Source organism: Psammomys obesus, unplaced genomic scaffold (assembly GCF_907164565.1).
Source record: "Psammomys obesus unplaced genomic scaffold, mPsaObe1.curated_primary_1811, whole genome shotgun sequence".
Lineage (NCBI taxonomy): Eukaryota > Metazoa > Chordata > Mammalia > Rodentia > Muridae > Psammomys > Psammomys obesus.
The window spans coordinates 2,473,191-2,495,354 of record NW_026595981.1 but is presented as its reverse complement, the minus strand read 5'-3'; the positions used below and the strand labels follow the sequence as shown (position 1 = coordinate 2,495,354).

General features: G+C 43.0%; 1 protein-coding gene across 3 annotated transcripts in view; it reads left to right on the top strand.

Annotated features, from left to right (window-relative positions):
* Gosr1 (golgi SNAP receptor complex member 1) overlaps positions 1 to 21,000 on the top strand; it is a 36,303-nt gene extending 15,303 nt beyond the window's left edge. For 2 of the 3 annotated variants that reach the window (XM_055619867.1, XM_055619866.1), the window contains exons 7-9: positions 10,027 to 10,056; positions 12,876 to 12,958; positions 17,492 to 21,000. In XM_055619867.1, the coding sequence (XP_055475842.1) occupies positions 10,027 to 10,056; positions 12,876 to 12,958; positions 17,492 to 17,616 (238 nt within the window). In that variant the 3' untranslated portion in view covers positions 17,617 to 21,000. The other variant, XM_055619868.1, reaches the window with a different exon arrangement.
* The last annotated feature ends 1,164 nt before the right edge of the window (positions 21,001 to 22,164 follow it).

Here is a 22,164-nt window from a genome sequence, read left to right as displayed (position 1 = left end):
ATCAGAAATATAGTAATTTACTTCAACAGGAATGATTTGGGCTGGAGAGATGGCTCAGTGTATGTAAAGTGCTTATTGCATAGGTATGAGGACCTGAGTTCAAATCTCCAAAGCTTATGTAAAACCAGATGTGGTAGCCTGAGTCTGTAATGTCAGTGCTCTGACAGTGAGATGGGAGGAGATGGGGAAATCTGAGGTTCCTGGCCAGCAGCCTGCCTTACACAGCAGCAGACAAGAGTCCTTTCTAAGTGAGGTGAGCAATGAGACTGCACCCACGGTTGTCTTCTGGTCTCTACACACACACACACACACACACACACACACACACACCATATACGTGTATATGTATATAACACATACACATAAGGAAAAAATTATTTGAAATCCAACAAGATGGCTCAGAGCGTAAAAGGCACTTACCACCAAGCATGACAACCTGAATTTGATCCACAAAGAAATTGATTTCTACAAGATGTCATTTTGTTTCCACAAGTGTGTTGTGGTATGTGCACGCTCACAATCATACACACACGTGCACACAAAAATAATTAAGATGTAATGAAAAATATTCTTAAAATATTGATATTTAAAAAGGTATGCCAGAATAACAATTCACATTAATACTTTTATTTCAGGACTTCAGAACATATTGTACATTATATTTATAGTAATTTTTCAGAAAGTTTTACCTTTATTTTGATTATTTACATTAATCTTTTAGGAGTTTATTTATGGGAAAAGTTTAAGTACATATATCCAATTTGTCTAAAGTTGTAAAAACAAGGATGAGAAAATAGAAATTGTTGTATCTTGGTTTTGTTTCAAAGAACCTTATATATATTTCTTTAAACTTTCTTGTGAAAAAAAAAAACTGAAGCAGGAGGAAGTTGAGTGAAACAGGGTCTTGATATGAGTTAGAGGGACCATTAACATGTAGAAACTAGATGTAGTCATTACTCTCAGGGGAAGAACAGTTTCTGAATGTGTTTGGCCTTATTTCATCCTCCTCCCTCAGCTCTTCAGATCCACCTCCACTTCCTTTCCCACCCAACTTTGTGTCCTTTTTTTCTCCCATCAAGATCAGTTTGTGCAGTCCAGATATTCTTGGATATGTGACCTTCCACCGCAGTGTGGTCTGTTTGTCGTGGGCTACACTTGTAGAGGAAACTGACCCTTTCGTTGTCACTACCTGGAATTTGGTCTAGCTTGGGCTTGCACAGATGTTGCCATGTCTCACAGCCTGTGTGAGTCCCTATGTGTGTCTACCCTCTGCGTCCAGAAGACACTGGTTGGTAGTCATCAAGCAAGTCTGGCTCTTGCACTTTTTCTTCCTTGTCTTCCACAACAAGCCTGAGCCTCTGGAAGAGGCATATAGAAGATCCCTTCAGGGCTGGAAATTCTGTCGCCTCTTAGTCTCTGCATCTTGGCCAGTTTTGGGTCTGTTTTAATCATCACCTGCCACAAGCAAAAGCTCTCACTTGAGCGTTGAGCAGAGCCTTAGTTCATGGATATAATGATAAGTCACTAGGAGTTTAGTATTACTGTGTCCATTTATCAGAGTAATAGTAGTAAATTCTCTCCTGAAGTCTATAACCCGGAATGCTCTTAGCCCCATCATGATGTCAGGTAGAGTTGAGCTGGCGGAGTGGGACTGACATCTAGTCAGGGAGTGGTTGGTTACTGCCGCGCTGTTTGTGCCGCTGTCGCATCAGTGGGCGTGTCCTCCCGGGCCAGTCATTGTAGTTTGCTGGTTTTGCAGCTGTAGGATTAATGCTTACTTTCCGTCCAGTAAGATAGAATGGAGGTCCTTCTGCAGCGTTGGGCAAGCATGTTATCGCTTGTACACCCCTGGCCCTGTGACTGTGTGTGTAATACTGTATTTTCTGTTGTAATGAATATAATGAGATCCGTAGGTGAGGCTGAAGCGTGCAGATGACAAATTTGAGGCAGGACTGAACAACAGAGTGAAACTTTGTCCCCCAAAAGAAACAGGGTCAGAGAAATGACTCAGTGGATAAAGACACTTAGCACCAAGCCTGATGACCTGAGATCGATCTAAAGACCTTGGTGGAAGAAAGGAGCCACTTCTGGAAGTTCTCTCTGACTTCTGCATATGCACTGTGACACTGTGTACACACACAGGTTAAATTGAAATGTACTTTTATATGTGTGAGGGTTTTACCTACATATATGTGTACTGCATGCATGCCTTGTACACGAAGAAGCTGAAGAGGCTGCCAGACAAAGACGGCTGTAAGCCATCGTGTCAGTGGTGGGAACTGAATTCAATTTCTTCACAAGAGCATCAAGTGCTCTTAACTGCTGAGCCCATTTCAGCCCCTGATTTAAGAACAACAACAGCAACAAATAGATGTAAAACAAGGTACTTGGAGATTCTGTAAATATGCTCTCTACTCAAACTGTTCTCACTGAGTTCATTTCTGGATTTTACTGCAGTGTTCTGGCGATTTTGTTTTTGTCCTCTCTATATTTGTTTTAGATCTATGTGGAAGAGTTGTCTCTTCATCAGCATGGACTCAGATGCAGTGGGTTCTTGTCTAGGACTCTAGTTGCTTTGTTGCTTACATCATTGGCCCTCCTTTGGGTTAGCATCTGTCGTTTGACATGTGTTGTTCTGGGATACTTCCTATAGTTGCTGGTAGCATGTAACATTTATGGCTTGTGTTGTGTTTTCCCTCCCTCTGCTCAGTCACCTCACAAAGCAACCTCAGGGTTTTTATTGGCGTATATTACTCAGGATCTTAGATCTAGGTGTAAGGATGGTTTTCATTGCTATTATGGTGATTGTTTCCAAGATCCTTTTTGCTATTATGAACGGGGTTCAGTTTTTAAATTCATTAACTGTAGCTATTGAGGGGGACAATTGTTTGTTTCTCCTTAATTACTGTAATGTGATAAATTACATTTTCAAACATTAAGCTGGTGTTGAATACTTGGAATCCCACTTGATCATGAAGTATTTCTTTTCTGTAACTGTTGGATTTATGTAGGAATTCTGCATTATCCTTATGGAATAAAATCTAGTGTTCTGTTCTGGAGATACCTTTGTGTGGCTCTGTTTTGATGAATCCTGTCCCTTTTAAGTGACTTGGGACATGTCCCTTTCTTTCTTTTCTCAGTACGTGCCGACTTAGTGTTGTGTCCATCTTAATTATGTGGAGTTCACCAGTGAATCCGTCCAGGTCAGGGTCCCTTTGTGGTAAGATTTTCCAGGTATAAATTGTGCACGTGTTTGTAGGTGAAGGGTCAGCAGTCTGAATATCCCTGGGCCAGTAGGTGGCTCCCTGCAGTCAGCTCAGTGTGAGGCACAGATCATTCTTTGCCAGGGGAGTTGGAAAAGCACCACAGAATGTGATATGTGCAGGGCTCTGGTGAAGCTTCAGGCAGCTGGTGGCATCAGTTCGGGCCTTCTGTTTTCTGCTAGACTAGAACCGTGAACATAGGTGGAGTGTGCTTCAGCAGACCCTCTTCCCTAGTCCACTTCCGAAAGAGGCTTTACTTTAATATTCCTCCTTACTCTCATTCCCTCAAATGGATTAGCTGTTTCTGGGCTGGTAGCTCCCTCCAAGTGGGGTCATCTTACCTAACTCTTAACTCCACGGTTTCATCCACATTACTTCCTCCCTTTGCACCTAGCTGCCTGCCTCACGGGCCTGTTTTCTTCCCCAGACAAGCCAAGCTCTGTCCCTTGTCGTCTGTGTGCTTTTGCTCTATCCGCTTGTGTTAATACTTTACTCTTCCAGATAGCTTGTTCATTGACATGGTTAGGCTCTGTGCTCACTTGTCACTCCTCAAGGAGGGCGTTTCTAACTATTAACTCAGCTACCACCCTTGCTGACTTTTTTTGTTTCCCTCAAAGCACTATGACAGTGTGTAAGGGTTTGCTCTGTGTCTATCCCTGCTGGACCCTCCTTGAGTATAGCTTGATGAGAGAGATTAGTCTGCCATAGCATGTTTGCATCTCCAGCCCTGGTTGTACCATTAACACTTAATACCTAGTTGCTGTATAAATCAGCAGTTACAAGCAAGACTGTTAGTTTTGTTTTCATAAATGATACACATTATACCCTAGTGTAGAAAACTCATTTTATTCATTCACTTATTCTCCAAGAATTTATTGAATATTTAATATACACACATAAATATGAAATTAACTTTAAAGACTGTGGGAAATATTTTTCATGTAACCAGTTATCTTTTGCTTTGTAAAATGAATTCCTTATGAAATCCTTTTTAAATTTTAAATTCTGGGGCTGAAGAGACAGCTCATGGCGAAGAGTGCTTGCTGCATAGCTGTGACGACCTAGATTCAGATCCTAGCACCTGTAAGTCAGATGTGGTTTCACGTGTGCCCGTGACCCAGCCCTGGGGCGTGCAGACAGGGTGATCACTGCAGCTCTGGCCACCAGGTAGCTGGCAAGCGTGGGCCCTGGTACCTCAGAGGAAAGGGGCAGAGAGTGGTGGAAGAACCCTCCTCTGGCAGCGTACACGCATACACCACACACATGCAGAGGCAGAGAGAGAATTTTAAACTCTTTAATAAGTCTCTGAGAGGCGTCTCTGTGTGCTAGCAGAACAAGACTCAGTGAGGACATAGGTCAGAGCCTCATGACTGTTTAATAGTCCAGCTTCTACTAAACACACACTCTAACGTTTTGGGATGTGTCCCACACCTCATTGCCTTTCCTGTAAGTTGTTTCTTTAAATTTTTATATTCATTGTACCAAGGACCCATCATGGCCTGATTTTATAGAGAACCGAAAGAGCAGTTGCTTGGAGAAGCGCATTACTTGGCTTCTCGTTTTTTTCACTTGCAGAATGGAATGAGAGCTGTGTTACATAAGGATGAATGCCACTGAAGCGAAGTCATTTTGTAAAGTTAAAAGCTTTCTAAAGTTGCAGTGATTTTACTTCTGGTAACTTTTCAGATATAGACTGTTGCACAAAGCATCTTAAATAAGATTGGTTACATATTTAGTTGATAACCTTTCTGTTCTATTAACCACTTAGGAGATACTATTGAGAATGTATTCATCTATTTGTGTTGCCTTGGGTCTGACATGTCTATGAATGAAGAAAGAATTATTTTATTGCCTTTTAACTGTTTTCCATATGACATTATAGGGGTATGTTTAGGGTTTTGATATTTTGAAAATACCAGCCACACTGTTAGTATGGTCTAAAGATTTTTTTTTAAATAGATTTATTTATTTAATGTGTATGAGTGATCTCTCTGCATGCACACCTGCATGCCGGAAGAGGGCATCAGATCTCAGTGCGGATGGTTGTGAGTGGCCGTGTGCTTGCTAAGAATTGAACTCAGGACCTCTGGAAGAGCTGACAGTGCTCTTAACCACTGAGCCATCTCTCCAGCCCTTTGGTCTAAAGATTTTTGCAGAAATATTTCATATAGGCTTGTTTCGTTTTGAGACAGGGTCTTGTGTATCCCAGGCTAGCCATGAACCCATGTTAAAAGATCTTGAACTCCTGATTCTCCTGCCTGTACTCTCTAAGTGCTGAAATTATAGGTGTGTGTTTCCATGCCAACCTAAGGCGGTACTGGGGATTGAACTCAGAGCTTCATGCATGCCCTCTACCAATCTGCCCATGTCACCAGTATATTTCTTTCCTTTTTGAGTCATGATCTCACTGTACATGTAGTGTATAGGAGGATCTGAAATACACAGAGATTTTAGCCCAGGTCCTCCGATTTGTTGTGTCTGCGCTGCTCCTCAGTGGTTCTGGTGTCCTAGGCTACACAGGGTTGCTAAGATAATGCATGTCCAAGGCTTTGTCAGCCTTTTCTGTGTATGAGAATATAGTAAGATTAACAAAAGTAAATAGGTCTGTATAGATAGCTCAGCTGTTGAAGGCTAGGCTCAAAACCAGAAGACAAGAAAAGTAAGTACTAAAAGAGAAAGAGACTACAGTGACAACTCTCTTATGCTGTGTGTGCGCGCGTGCTGTTTCAGGACAAGGATTGCAAAGTGCACCACCACCGCTGCATTTTGATGTGGGTTCTAGGGATGGAACTCAGGTTGTTATGCTGAACAGCAGGCACTCTGCTGACTGAGCATTTCCCCAGACCTCAATTTCATTTAATAGAAATTTAAATACTTTTAATGTTGGCGTTACCTTCTGTTAACGGACCATGGCCATTTGTAAAAAAAAATAATAATAATAATATAATACAGTGACCTTTACAATAAGCAATGTTCTTCTATCAGAAGGTTCTTTGTAGGGCAGGAGAGATGCTTAGAACCTAAGAGTGCATACTGCTCTACAGATGACTGCAGTTTTAGTGTCCATCACCCACATTAGACAGTTGACAACCGCTGATAACACCAAGTAGAGGAGAACCAGGGTTTCTGGCCTCCAGGCACCTGCAGTCAGGCATATGTGCACGCACACATAATCATAATCAAAAATAATAAAAATAAGTCTAAAAGTTTTCTGTATGGTTCCATTGTAGGTTGTTTATTAAGTCTCATAGAATTCAAGTTATGTAATGGCCAAGTATAGCATCTATGAGCGAAATAATATAGAATCCTGTCATTTAAGGATCTGACCTCCCATCTCTTGAATATTTTGGAATTCTATTAACTCGCGCAGTTTTGTTGAAATAGGCGTGAATGTTATATGCTGTCGGGGAAGTCTGGCGAATAGTCATATCACCGCATGGACGGCAAGTTTACCTCAGCCTTGGTTCTGCATTCTTATTTGCTACTCAGTGAAACAATTTGTGCACATGCGTACATATTTTTTGGTTTTGTGTGTGCATGTGTGAAGGAATTACTCCAAGGAGAAAACACCATAGGCAGAGAGAAAATGTTTCCAAAACACATATTTGGTAAAAAGTGTGTTTATTGCTATAACCACACAACCAGGCAGATAAAACTTAAAGGGAATAAAAGACCTAGTTTGGCTAATGATTTCAGAGATATCAGCTTATTGTAACAAGAAGGACATGGCGATAGTCCAGTAGGCCTCAGACAGCACTGCTCAGCAGTGGAAACCTGACAAGTATATTGAAGAAATTCTAGGGACTGTCAGTAAGCACAGGCTTTGAACTATGCAGTGTTTGGCAGTTGGTGGCTGTTGTTTCATTCTGTGTTTATCATTCCATTCATGGGGTATTTCAAGGTTCCCTGTTACAGCTAATTTGTCTAGGTGACCCAATTATTTACAATATTTAAATAGATGGCAAAACAGAATCACTTGGTTAGCTAAAGATGACCCTACACTTCCGATCTTCCTGCCTCTACTTCCAAGAACTAGGTTTATAGGTCCTACAACTGGTTAACAGTTAGGAGCTATTATACACAGCTCATTTTTCCTTTATTTTGAGCTTGTTAGTTTAGTAGTGAAATCAATCAAACCTATTTTCATTTGGCACATGGCTTTTTTTTTTTTTTCTTCTTCTTCTTCTTCTCAAGGCAGGGTTTCTCTGTGTAACCCTGGCTGTCCTGGAACTCACCAGGCCGGCTTCAGACTCAGAGATCCAACTGTGTCTGCCTCCTGAGTGCTGGGATTAAATGTGTGTGTCATTACCACCCAGCTGGTACATGACTTTACTAAACAGAACAGTTCAAATGGAGGTACTTTGTCATAATGAGCTATTATAAGATTATGATTATAAAAATGTGTGTGAATGTCCTTCTGTGGAAAACTTACAACCTGATTGATATTTTTTTGATGCAAGAAATCTCTGTTACTTGTTTATTTGTTCATTAATTAAGCATTTAATGAGTATCTCCTGTGTGCTAGGTACTATACCAGACTCTGGGGAATCAAAGATGCATCAGACTCAGTCTCTACCCTGGGGCTCCTGCTGCTTAGAGGAGTAGTAAACAAATAAGTGTGCTACCCTCTGAGAGAGTGTATTTTCAAAAGTCCTAAATGAGAGTTAATGTGAAAACCCTTCTTTCTCTGTAGCACAGTGGTTCTCACCTTCCTAACGCTGTGATCTCTTAATGCACTTCCTCATTTTGTGGTGACTCCCACCCATAAAGTTATTTTTGTTGCTATTTCAAACTACTTTTGCTACTGTTATGAATGATAATATAAATATTATCATGCAGACAGTCTTAGGCAATCCCTGTGAAAAGGGTGTTTGACCACCAGGAGTCAGGACCGACCCACAGACTGGGAACCGCTGCTGTAGCACAGTATCTGAAATACATTAAATAGTTTATTAATGAATTGATATGAGGGCATAATGTTATAATGTGAAGAGAAATTCGTTTTTCCTGTATACTCAGTTGCATCTGTGAATGCTTCATAAGGATACAGATTTTAAGTTAGACTTTGAGCTATGTGGTAGTGTCTGTGAAGAATTATGAGGGGCTGGAGAGAGAGCTGCATGACGCAGAGCTCTCACTTTCCAGAGGACTGTCTTCAGCTCCCCGCTCCAGAGACTGACAGCTCTGGTGGCCTCCACGGGACCTGTGCACACTCAGCACACACACAGAGTTTTAAGTCATCACAGCAAAAGGAGATGGTGCACTACAGAGCAGCCAAGAAGCATTAAAGTGCCTTGATCAGGGGAGGACACACCCATAGGCTCATGCACTTGCAGGCAGCTTTTGTTTAGGGTATTTCTGTAAGCTTTATGGCATGAGAGGTCCGTGAGAAGGGTTCAGACAGCCACATGATTGAACCCTGACCATACATAGGTTAGGTGGAAGAAAACAAATTCTGGCTAGCTCTTACTCGATATGTAAGAGGATTCAAAAACAGTCAGAAAGTGCTTTCTCACTCTTTTATAGAATGTTGTGATTCATCTGATTTCCAAGGTTTCTAGTCCTGTTTGCTTCTTGTGGGTTTTTGTTTGTTGGCGACAAGGTCTCGTGTATGCCAAGTGAGCCTTGAACTCCTTGTATAGCTGAGGGTACCCTTACGCTTCTGATCCTCCTGCCTCTGCATCCAGGTGTTGGGGTTCCAGGCATGGCCACTGCACCCAGTTTACACACCCTACCAACTGAGCTGCCTCCCCAGCCGTCCAGTGCTGTAAAAGCATCATGTAACAGCGAGCAAAGGGAAGCTGAAGCATCCCACTTCTGTTATAGTTAGACACACCCATTGACTCTAAAGTCTTTATTTTACCTACCAAAATGTTTGCTCAAAATACTTAGAAGTAAGCCAGGTGCAGGGGTGCACGCCTGTGATCCCAGCACTCAGGAGGCAGGGGCAGGCAGATCACCGAGTTCTAGACTAGCCTGGTCTGTGTAATGAGTTCCAGGACATCTGGCTTTTACTCACTGTCTTTGTTACTTTTTAAACTCTTAATTGTAAATACTTATTTCTGTGCTACCCCATGGCTTGCACCCACCAGATAAATGCCAATGTCTGGAAATGTTTTTCCTTGCTCTGGTGTTAAAAGATGCCTCTTACCAAGCTCTTCTCCCCAGAAACAGCCGTTTCTTCCATGGCATGAGGTGTTGGATGTGTGCAGGCTGCAGATCAAAAGTGCATAGTTTTTGTCTTTGTTCACATTCTTGGGTTCTAAAGTTTTAGGAGCTGGGATCTGGCTTAGTTTTTTGGTTGTTCTTTGTTGTTGTTGTCGTTGTTGTTTGTTTTTAGGGAAGGCACCCTGAGGCTTGAAAACTACTACTCAGAGACATCAAAACGACTTTTGTCACCTTGTCTCAACAAGTTGATTGTAATTCTTACTATCTTTTGAGTGGATAACGGTAACAGCTCTGAGTGAGCTAGACTAAACTTTCACTTCTTGATGCTATTATTAAAACTAGCCAGACTTTAATCATAAGGAGTCAGTCTCTTTCTCTCTGTGTATGTGAGAGAGAGAGAGGACGTAAGCTGATGAAAGCAGAATGTAAGTTATTTCACATGTGTCTGAATTAATTTCAGAGTTCAGGATTTTTCTCTAGATGCTCTAAAAAAATTCAATTATTCCAAATACAGAAATGGCTGTGAAGTTTATACACTTAGACAAATAAATGCCTTTAAATATGTTTAATAATTCAAAATTTTTAATTTTTTCAGCTCTGATCGTCTCATAGAAGAAACAATAAGGTAGGAACAGTTTTTGTTTTGCTTCTTTGCTATTTGCACACTTAATGATCAGATCAAGCCAACACTGTTTGCTAGAGAAGGTCGAGTCGTCCTTCTTAAGAAACTGGCATTTACTAGATGGTAATGTGTTTCTGTGGCCTTTAGGTTCATGAGCTAGACATTGAGCCGTTCATATCCTCTCCACATCAAAGAAGAAATGAAAGAATTTGCCCGTGGTCACATGACTAATAACTAACACTGAGCACACTGATTACTAAATTGGTTTGTCTTCTAACACTGGAGCCAGAGCAATTGTACTGAACCAGTGCTGAAGCGGTGAGATGGCTCAAAGGATTTGTCTGCACCAGATCTGACCCCCCAGATCCACAGGACCTACACTGTGGGAAGAGAGAACCAACCCTGACAACCGTCCTCTGACTTCTGCATGTGCATTGAGCCATACAGAGGTGCACACATAAGCATGCACACACGGACACGAGCACACACGCACGCACGCACACAAATGCACTCGCTCGTACATACAAGCTGAATTATCTTTTTAAGTAGGTAATTATGTTTAGTTCATAACAGTGGTAAGAAATCTGAAGTTCCAGTAAGTATATCAATGATTTATTGTTTTTAAAAGCATTATATAGTATATGAAACTTATGTTTTATCTCTTAAGTATTTGAAACTTGAAATAATAGCTTACATTTCACTCAGCTCAACTCCGAATGATGGGATGAGATAGGAGAGTATGTCTAGATAGACTCTGTGTGGTACTGAAAACCATGCATATACAACAAGGTGATAGCTTAATATAATATTCATTCTCCAAGGAATACAAAGTGCTTTGAGGAAATAATTTTTTAATGCCTATCCACTTGTGAGTCCGAGTGCACCTGAGATAATGATGGTACTGGTTTAAACAGAAGTCTGTATGGTTGGTTCAGAGATTGTCTTTAGTGCAGGTTTGAATTATTACTTTCTGTAAGACCATAAACCTATTATAACGTATTCAAGGCTTTTGTTGTAATGTCAAGCAGAATTTGATCAATTTCTATTTCTTCTGCTGCTTTCAAAGGATCCTTTGAACAAGATGTAATGACACAAGCCTGTAATCCCAGCAGAGGCCTCAGCTCCTAAGTGATAGCCTGGATTCTAGGATCTTCATGACACAGTCTGGAGCTGTGTCACGAAGGAACTGACATTTACAAGACCACCAGTCTGCATGTGCTGCAGCAGCATAGAACCTGCTCAGCCTTCCTTGGCCAGAGCCCCACAGCTAGCTTTCTGGTCCTTCTTGCCATCATCGTAAAAGACAGCCTCATTCTTGTTCCTCTGCTTCCTTTTATGTATTGCCTGTCTTGTGTTAATTTCCTTTATCTTCAGTGACCATTTCCTGACCAGCTCTTTGAACAGCTTCTCCTTGGTTTTTCTAAGCGGCCTGTGCCAGACTGAATTCATCTTATGTTTTTCTGCTTATCATTGGCTCTGTGGGGTGCTCTGATATTCTTGTTGCCTTTCTTTTTTTTAATTCCAAAATGCTTCCATACATATTCTTGTATGTATCTCCTTACATACTTTTGTCTTCTCAGTTGTGAAATTAAGTTCTGATTAATTTGTCATCCCTCTGACATCTCTTCAGTAAAACACCTGGTAGTTTGTTCTGTGAGGCTCTGCCCATGAGAGGCTAGCAGCTTACTGCCAATGGATGGCCTAGTGAACTGCCCCGCCCAGGAGCTGAGCATCTCACCAGTAGCCAGCCTGGAAGCCCTCAGTCTCCAAGCCATTCTGCAAGCACAAGAGCCAAGGCAAACTGAGCCCCTTACTGCGCCCTGGACTCGCAGGTCCCCAGGCCCCTGCTGTCTTGTGGGTCTCTCCTTGAGAAGGTACCCATAGGCTCTAACTTGCGGCTGTCTGGCCTAGAGCTCTCAAGGGAACCAAAGATTAAGACAGTCCTTTCCCCAGTGTGAGGACAGCCTTGGCTGTCCTGGACTCGCTTTGTAGACCAGGCTGGTCTTGAACTCACAGAGATCAGCCTGCCTCGGCCTTCCGGAGTAATGGGACTACAGGGGTGCAACACTAAACCCAGCTTATATGACTCTTTTTAAAATAATTTTTAGATTGTCTCTTATTCTTTGACTATTTCAAACGTGTACAATGATTCTTAATCATGTCTACCAAAATCCCTCTTTTCATTTTTTTATTACTATCTAAAGCACTCCTAATGTGTTGCTGTAACAGTGGACACTGACCCTCTTCTCTAGGATTCTAACATCCGGGGCAATAAAACTTGAAAATATATGATCATGGAGGTGATAGCAAAGGTGATAACTCATATTCTCAACAGGCCATCAGTGTTGTCATATGAAGAGGCTACATTTTATAAAAGAGCAGCTTTTCCCCTCTCAGCGTTTTCAGTGAACCCCGAGGTCTGCCTGGTGACTCTCATGTGATTTTGAAACCTCATTTGTGTGTTTAGAGCTGGTTGAGCAGGGCTGTACACTTGGGCTCTGTTTTTATGCTTGTGATTTTTTTTTAATGGTTGTAATTCTTTGCTTTCCTCTTACTGATTAAAATTATTTTAGTAGTTGGTCCTTTTTTAAAGCCATTGAAGAAGCTTTGCAATCTATGATTTGTCTCAATGTTGCATTTCCCTTGTTACTTTGAAGAAAACTCAAGATAACTCCTAACAAGGCTTCATTGGGTTAAGTCAGAAAAAGATAATTCCAGGATTGGTTGCTCACAGGAGTTTTGTTTGCTTTTAGAGGTGTGAAGACTTGAGCAACGTAGTTCTCCAGTGCCAACTCAACTGTTTCTTTTTTCTCCTCTTGAAGCATTGCTATGGCAACAAAAGAAAATATGACTTCACAGAGAGGAATGCTCAAGTCAATTCACAGCAAAATGAACACTTTGGCCAGTATCCTCTTTGAACTGTGTTGCTGAGGTGAAGGGTTTGTTCTGTTTTGTTTTCTGTTTTATGGGATAGGGTTTAGGTCACCATCATTGGCAGCAGTAGGGCCGCTAAGCAATCTCATCATGTGAGGACTTCCTGAACTCATGTTTAACACCACTTCTAGAGGACAGCACACCAGAGAGTTAATTAGATTTAGATGTGTAAAATTGCTCACAAAATTATTTTGTCCTTGAAAGCTCTGGCTCCGTGTTAGTACTCCCTCCTGTGTTGTTCTCAACCACGCCCACACTGTGCTTGAATTTGCCGCTTGGGAGGACAGGCCAGTTACAGGTTCCTGGAAGGTCGCTGCAGGGGTGCTGTACCTGCTGGTGGACTGTGGTGACTGACACCCAGGTCAGAGTAGTCTCCCTGTTAGTGTGACCTCTACTTCTTTCGTTTTTAGCTTCTCAGCTTGAAATAGGATTGCATCAGAGATGCTCGGATGACTGTGAGGAAAGACTCAGGATTTTCAAAAGCTGAGTATCATCTGGCCCACAGTAATTTAAGGGCTCTTGCCTCCTGATTTCTGTTTGCCTGAGAAAACGGATATCCCTGGCATTTTATTAGTCAAGTGTAAAAACTACACATCCCAAACCACTCATAGCTCACACAGTGCTGTACAGTTTTTACAGCATAATTCTATTCATAGCTCATTCTGCATGCCCATAAAAGGGAGAAGGCAGGAACTTTATTTTGCAGATAAAAAAAAACCAGGCTCAGAAAAGTGGCCTGGCCCAGATCTACTGGAAGTATGTCTTATATAAATTGAAGATTCATATTTTAAATTCCCATGATTTTTTTCCTTTGTGTGCATTGCATGTTTCCATGGCACACATGTCAAGGTCAGAGGACAACCTCAGATGCTGGCCGTCATCTTCCACCTAGTTTGAGACAGGATTTCTGTTGTTGTCCCATTACTTACACCAGGCTAGCGGCTGGCCCTTAAGCCTGTCTCTGCCTTCCATCTACCCACAGGAGCACCAGGGTTTCAGATGCTTGCACTATACATTGGCACTCTATGTGAGTTCTGGAGACTCGGTTCCATGTGCTTTTATAGTAAGCACTTTCGCCCACTGAACATCTCCCCAGACCCAGTACATTCTCCATCAAGTCAAATCATACCCACCCCCCCAACCCCCATCCCTAGTGATACCTCTTTGTCGCCCAGTGTGAGTTTGAATCTCCAGTACTCACATACAGGTCAATACGGAGTGAGTCATTCCTGGGGCGGTACAACACACTCATCTGCTCACTCCTACAGGGAGACCATGACAGACCAAAGTGCAGACACCACTAAAGTGCCCCTTGGGAACCAGTGAGCTTTGCTGTGGTTACTTACAGGAGCAGAAATGACTCAGACAAGCTGCATCACCGAGGCTCACCCAGGAGGAGTGACCGCCCACGAAAGCTAGGGAACCTGCAGCATGCTGCACAACCAGCAGGCAGCTCGGCTGGGTGACTGTTCCTGTCAAGTGACTGGTCTAAACCTCTTGTAGGTTACTGGTTTGGTTTCAAGAAGGTCTTTGCCACTGGTTTATTTGAGTCTCTGCATGTTAGTTATACAGGGAGGGCCCGAAGGGATCTGGTCAGTTTCAGGGACTTCCTGAGGCTGTTTTGAGTTGTTTACCTCCCACATAAGGAGCTTCCCTGCAGACTGGAGTGTTTCAATCTCAGAGGAGACTGTTAAACAGCACTCAGGCTAGTAAGAAGTCCTAGACTCGGGTTCTCAGGTAATCCTCCGGTCTCAGCCTCAAAGGAAGCTGGTGTATATTTATTATAAACTATAAGCTTGGTCACCAGCAAGAGCAGAGGCAACTTAGTGAATACAAAAGTGTACTTTGCGTAAGTCATAGAACTAATAAGAAATAAAATAGAAGCCAGGTGCGGTAGCACGTTCCTTTTTAATCCCAGAGGCAGAGGCAGGCAGATCTCTTGAGTTTCGAGGCCAGCCTGGTCTACAAGCAAGTTCCAGACCAGCCAGGGCTGCAAAGTAAAACCCTTTCTCAAAAATAAAAGAGAAATAGCACTGGAGAGTGGGATTATTTTACATACTGGTTAAAACCAAATTGTCCACTCAAATTTGTTCCCACTATGTTTCGTGCATGTGTCCCCTAAACTCCAAGTCTTCTTAAAGGAGCAGTTTTCCCAAGTCAAGCACAGTGCCTGCTGCAGACGAGCACGCATCATTCCAAAAGAACGTGTGCTCAGGGCCTAAAAGATGGCTGCAGTGGTAGAGCGCCTGGCGTCCAAATGTTCAGACCTGGGTCTTATATCAGTGTGACTGTCAGCAGGACTGCTGTTTCCCAGGGTCTCCTTCCTCTCCTCGCAGGTCTTTTCTGTGTGTGTGTGTGTGTGTGTGTGTGTGTGTTCGCATGTGTGTGCGTGTGCAGGTGTGTGTGAGCATGATGAACACAGAAGCCAAGAAGAGAGTGTAGGATTTAAGGTAAACTGCCCAGTGTGGGTTGTGGAAACAGAGCCTGAGTCTTCTGGCAGAGCAGCAAACACTCTTAACCTCTGAGCTGTGAGAGGAAAAGTAGGGCCAGGACCCCAAGACCAAGTTCTTAGAACAAAGGAGATGCATTTGTCCCAGAGACAGGCAGGAAGTAAGAGAAAGATGGGAGACAGAAGATGAGGGAGAAGGGGAGGGAAACAGCAGCGGGGTAGGGATACTTGTCCCGGGGACAAAGGACTGTGTCTGGATAGGAGACAGACGTGGCCCACAGGAAAGAGGCAGTTTATAAAGGTACAAGGCAAACCCGGGTTAGGATGAGGTGTTCAATTTTAATTAGGTGAGCCAAAGGGGGCTTTTGCAGGACCTAAATACCTCGATAGCTAGATCTTGGTAGTCAGTCTCAGGAGGAGGACGTGGCCAGATGAAGGAGTAGACCTTGGTGGCCAGCTTCAGGGAAGTATTCTAACAGTTTTTAGCAAGGCAGAGGGAATGTGAAGAAGGGTGAGGCCTGCCAGAGCCGTGCTGGCCACGCTCAAGCTAGCAGAGTCCCTTTGGCTATCTCTAGCCCCTCGTGCTAACATTTTATGCCACCAAAGGGTTTGTTTATTCCTGCACTGGACAAGGAAAAGTGAAGGATTGTTTCTGTGGGCAGTTTTTTACTTTGTAAAAGGCTTGTCGCTTTGATACGCATGTCCTGATCCTGACTTTAAAAACTGTTTCTCTGTCAGTTATCCTTTTTTTTTCTCCATTCATAAATATACTGATGCCAGTAGTATGTATTCATATATTCTAGATATTGAAGAAATTCTAGAGTCATGATCATCCAATTTGTAAGATATGTACTGTCGGGCTGGAGAGATGGCCCAGAGGTTGAGAAGAACACTGTCTGCTCTCCCAGGGGTCTTGAGTTCAATTCCCAGTAACCACATGATGGTTCACAACCATCTATAGTGAGATCTGGTGCCTTCTTCTGGCCTGCAGGTGTACATGCAAACATAACATTGTATATGTAATAAATCTTAAAAAAAAAAAAAAAAGATATGTACTATCTGTGAATACACAAGCAGACGTAAGAGTCACAGAGAGGAACAACTGACATTTCTCAAGGAGGGTGTGGTCATTGCTCCTTTTGAACTTGATGTGATGTCTTTATCAACAAAGGCCATTTTTCCAGCAGTGTGGAACAGTGCGACTGTGGTCTACGCCTACAGTGAGTGTGCTCATGACTCCACATATAACTAAGATGTGGTAGAATGTTACCAAAGTCAAATTTGAAACTTCCTAATTCCCCCTTTTTGTTTGTTTGTTTGTTTGTTTGTTTGTTTTGAGACAGCCTTCGATGTCCTGGAACTGTATAGTACAGGCTGGCCTCAAACTCAGTGAGCCTCCATGAGCCACCTCCACCTGGCAGTTACCCCCCCCCTTTTTTTCCTAGTCCTGGCCTCACTGTGTAGATCAGGCTGGATTTGAACTTACAAAGATCCGCCTGCCTCAGTTTCCTTGAGTGCTATAATTACAGGCGTGAGCCACCGTGCCCAGCTCTCTCTCAATCTCTCTCGCTCTCTTTCTCATAATAGAGCAACTATAACATTTAGCCCATTTTCCTGCTACAGTAAATCTAAAATTGTTAATTATTCATTAGGACCCAGTTGCATGAGTCCAAGGGTTCCTTTCTAGGGTGCAGAGAATCAGGTTTTCTTTAGCACTCCTGTCTCTGAGGGGGGGGGGCAATGGACAGGAAAGGGAAAGGAGCAAGTAGGTGAGTGCTAGGCCACCCCGCCCCGCAAACCCACCCATGCTGAAACCCAGAAGCCCCGGTGGACTCCAGCAGCCATCTTTATTTTCTCCACTGATTTTCTTCCATTGTTCTTGTGCACTTTACACGGACTGGGTGGATTGAGTATGGGAGAGTGTGTTGCTCTTCTCTTCCCACACTGTCTGATCATTTGCTGTTTGTAACTGCTGTCACTGATGGCTGTTTGTCATTGCTGTGACTTTTCTAAAGAGGCTTCTCACAAGTGTGACCTTAACCAAGGTTCCCAAAGACCGCTTTCCTGCTGTGAACAGCCTGATACAAAGGATCAACCTTAGGAAACGACGAGACTCGCTCATCCTTGGAGGTGTCATTGGCATCTGTACCATCCTGTTGCTGCTGTATGCGTTCCACTGAGAGGATGCTCCCAGGACTCTGCCCACCACCTTCAAGCCCTGACCTGGAGTGGGGAATGTAGGAAGGAAAGCTTGTCCTGGCCGTGAGCCCGCCAGCCAGATGAATTCTCAACTGCACCCATGGCTCTGACCTGGTCGGACTGAGCTGAAGCCACAGTTTTTCTCTGCTGTCTTTTCTAATACACATTACTCTGTTTTTAATTTTGAAAACAACAACAACAAAAGGTTTCAGTTGCTTGTTTCTCTCTAGGAGGTAAGCAAGCAGAAGCCAAACCTGGGCTTCGGTGACTGGGGAAGCCTGATGACCAGCAGGCCTCAAAGCTGGACTCCTCACAGCACCAGGCTCTCCACATCCAAAGATGGCATTGCTTTCAGCCACGAGATTGGATGTAAATAAAAATAATTCTTGTCCTTTTATTTAACATTTGTGATGAGAAATCAGCTGTGACTTGGATTCTATTCTGTGTCCCTAACTCTTGGCAGTCAAGAAAAGTTCCATTTCCCACCGAATCTGTAAGAGTTGATAGGCCAGCTTCATGTTGAGGTCTGAAATGGAAAGCACTGAGAAAGGGTGTCTTCTCTCTTCAGCCCTGAGCATGGGTCAGCTGTACAACTGAATACATCAGAATGGCAGGCCTTGTAAAAGGAGCTGGTCGTTGCTTTATTATTTCTTCCATTGGGTTAATATTTGCTTCTACATGATAAAACTGCATTTCAGTGACAAACAGCCAGTGTCTGTCATTGCCCTAGTGGTCCCTCACCATGTGAAGATTAACCCCAGGACCTGAGGGAGGGACCGAGCTTGATGGCACTGGAACCCTGCCCTGTGCACATCTATTCATTCCTCCTCTGTTAGGCCCCTCCCTACTCGCAGGCCATGCCACGGTGTCACCATTGAGGTATATTGTGCCCGCCTCCTACCTACACCTGACTGCTACCTGGACAGTGACAGAGTTGTAATGCTTTTCAGGTTAGCTGTATCTCAGCATCGGTAAATTGGTAACGTCTTACTGCACCAGCGGATATTTTAAAGACCTCCAGTGTGTGCTTACGGAGAGAGAAGGCTCTGGCCCCACCGGGATGTCCTCAGGCACACTGTCCGTGGCAGTGAGATAGTAGAGTGTAGCTCCCCACACCGTGGTGTGAGGGTGGTGCCGCTCGTGGGCAGGCTGACCAAGAGGTCATTCTGCTGTTGAAGTGTTAGTACATTCTGGGTATGAAAGGCATTTGATATATTTTTCTTAATTATGGGGTTTATTTTTCTAAATATGGGTTAATCAGCTTCTTGACTGGGCATGTCCTTAAAAGGAAATTAAATCCCCTCTGTGGACCTTAAGAATCAGGGAATTTGATTTGTTAAAGTCTCTTTGGGAGAACAGAACTTCTCTTCCCTGACACTTTATTATCTTTGATTTTTTTCAAAGGGCCTTGATTGGCGGTTGTGCCTCAGCTAGACTTTATGGGACTTTGGTTGTTCTATAGTGGGCTTATATAAAAATCTGAAGTATCGTAAATAAAGTTATTTATTTAAATATACTGCCAGTCTTTTCTACTGGTTTGCTTACTTGTTTCAGTCACTAAAGCTGATGAATGATCCTAAGCTAGGACATGGCCTGGCTCGTTGCCCTAGGCCACAGCACAGCAGCTGAAGGCAGGTGGACTTTCGCCAGGAGGCAGTGCTCAGATGAACACATACAATTATGTTGCTTGTAGGTGCTGGGGACAGGAGTCTGACTAACCTCCCAGTGTGCTGCCCAGAGGGGGGCTGCCCTCCCCTTCCGGTTCCGCCCTGCATGGGACCCTGTGATTGCCAACTGGAACTTCAGTTTTAAGACATTCAACTTTTTTTCAAGTTTATTTCTCTTATTTTGGGCTATCCTTACATACCCAGTTTTCAGGCTTAGGAGTTGGCTGTTAAGAATTTCTGGTCAGAGCCTGAGGTAAGAGGATTTTTTGATTTGTGATTCCCAATGAAATGTTTCTTAGGAAAGATTTGTTTCCTTAGCCATTGTTTTTTATAGAATACTTTTGAAAACTAGTTTTAGTAACCATTCAGAACTTCCCACTTCGCTAAAAAAAATATGAAAAATGGAAACAACAGAAAATTCTAGGTTAAAGTCTTGGAATTCAAGTGTTCGTCTTGAGAGCATCTCACGGTTTAGCCCTGGCTGGCCTTGAACTCCTGCCTCAGCCTCCTAAGAACTTTGGACTGCTGCTCCCTGATACGTACCACCAAGCCTGGCTCCAGACAGCAGATTTCTCCAGTTTGTCTTTGGTACACCAGTGACTTAGTGAGGATGTGCAGCACATTGTTGCTGAGGTCAGGCGTGGTGATCACCAGCCTGGCCATGTGGTCTGTAATCATGCCGAAGGGTTCTCTGCCACCCACACTCCTCACCTGTTGTTTTTCCTTCTCCTTGCTACCAACATTTACTTTGATTGAGAATGTCTTTTTTTTTTTTTTTTTCTTTTTCCTGGTCCTCAGATTAGATGTGTGTATTCAGATCACCATGGGGACAGGTAAGGAAGACCTTCTCTTGAACCTGAGTGCTTCCATGTTGGCTGTGGGCATGTGAATGGAAAGCATACTCGCTGGTCTGACACAGTGACCTTGGGCCCTGTAGAGTTGAGGTACCTTGACCTTTACTCCATTACTGCCCTGTCTCATCGCCTGAGGGAGTGGCTTCTAAGAACAGGCCCAATCTAATAGTTTATCTTCCATCTTTGTCTAGATAAGATTTTTGGAAATTCATTGAGTACTTGACTTGTAATGTTAGGTTGTTGAGATAAATGACTGTGCCCAAGTCATCTGTAGCAAATGTGACAGAGCAAACGTACCTTCTCAAATGATTGAATGTGCGCTATTCTCCTTTTACAGTAGGAGTCATTATTTGGCCTTGTCTCCAAAAAGATGTAAAATTTCCCACTGTGGTCTCAAACTCGTCCATTCTTGTGTGTGCCCGAATGCCCCTTTCTCGGGGTGATCTGCAACAAGAAGCAAGGTCTGAGCATGATAATCTGGGGGAGACGCTGGGACAGCTGAGCCGTGTCTCAAGGGATCTTTTAAAAAATATATATATATATGACCTAAAATCATCGTACCAAAATATTTGTACCATCTCCTAGTAACTTTCAGAGATGGAGAGAATCAGTTCTAATCACATTTATCCGGATGGAAGATGATTCCTCATGAAAAATGCCAATACAGATTTCTTTTTAATCTCTTCTTTTCCAAATGCACTTTCTAATTTTTTGCTTTTAAAATAGCTTCTTGGAACCAATATTATTGTATTTGTACTTAATTTTTGTTCTCATCTAAATGTGCATTTTCTGACTGTATAGAAGAAACTTTGTTATATAATTTAATAAATTAAATATCTAAATAGCCGTGGCTGTAGTTATCTGTACTGGCAAGATAATCTTGAGCCTCTTGGGCTTGTGATCTCACTACTACACAGACTTCTCAGAATGCTGCAGGCCTTTGTATGAACAGATGGGTGATGTTTGGGCTCAAGAATGGAGAGGGCTGAAGAAATGGCTGCTCTTCCAGAGGACCTGGGTTCAATTCCCAGCACCTACATGCCAGCTCACAGCTGTGTCATGCTCTCTTCTGTCCTCTGGGTACTGGGCATATACATGATGCAGATAACATACACGTTTTTTTACATAAAGGAGAATATAAAATGTCAGGGGTTATGATGAAAGTCTAAAGTGTGTATTTTAGTCAGAAACCATGTCCTCTTCCTCCTTAAATGACTTTTTGAACTTGATTCTCCAGAAAATAAAAATTACCTCATTTCTCAGGCCCTGAGATGTTCTTAACCCATGTTTTGAAGATAAAACTGTCAGGGCCGCCTTTGGCGCAGCCATACAGCACTTGCTGAGCTTTGAGTCCCGCACCACAAAAGTCAATAAACTGATAGTATAATGATACAATCCACGTTGAAGTTTGGCCTTGTAAAATGCACTGATGCTAGCTCCATGTTCTCGTTGTGTAACTGCTAAGCCAGCCAGAGCATTGCCTCACTCCAGGGGAAGCCTGGCTTCACACAGCAGCCCCGAGCTCCACTCTGTCCTGTCTCAGCACTGCAGCCACGCCCCCTAACATGGCGTCTGAAGCGCCACCTGCCTCTCCTTGAGGATCCTGACCATTATGAGCCACTGTGTGCACACTCCCAAGTAAACACAAACACAACACCGCAACTTCCTGTGGGTAGCCTTCCATTTCACAGCCAGGAAGCTTTGCCCAATCATTGGGTGGTAAAAGGATTTGAGTGTTGAGGGCTTGTTTGCCAGATGGGAATAGAACCCAGGGTTTGTGCAAGTTAGACAAGTTCTACCACGGAGCCATGTCCACAGCTCCTGAGGGCTACTTAATGTCAAATCTTAACACTAGTTCCACAGAATCTTTTAACTCAAGCTTCCTGGTTAAGAAATAAGGAAAATAAAAAATCACTAATTTTGCTTAAAAGTAATCATTTAGAATTTGATAGCCTTGTTATTGCAAAGACTTAACCAGGTGCTTGACAAGAGGCCAAACTTGTTACAT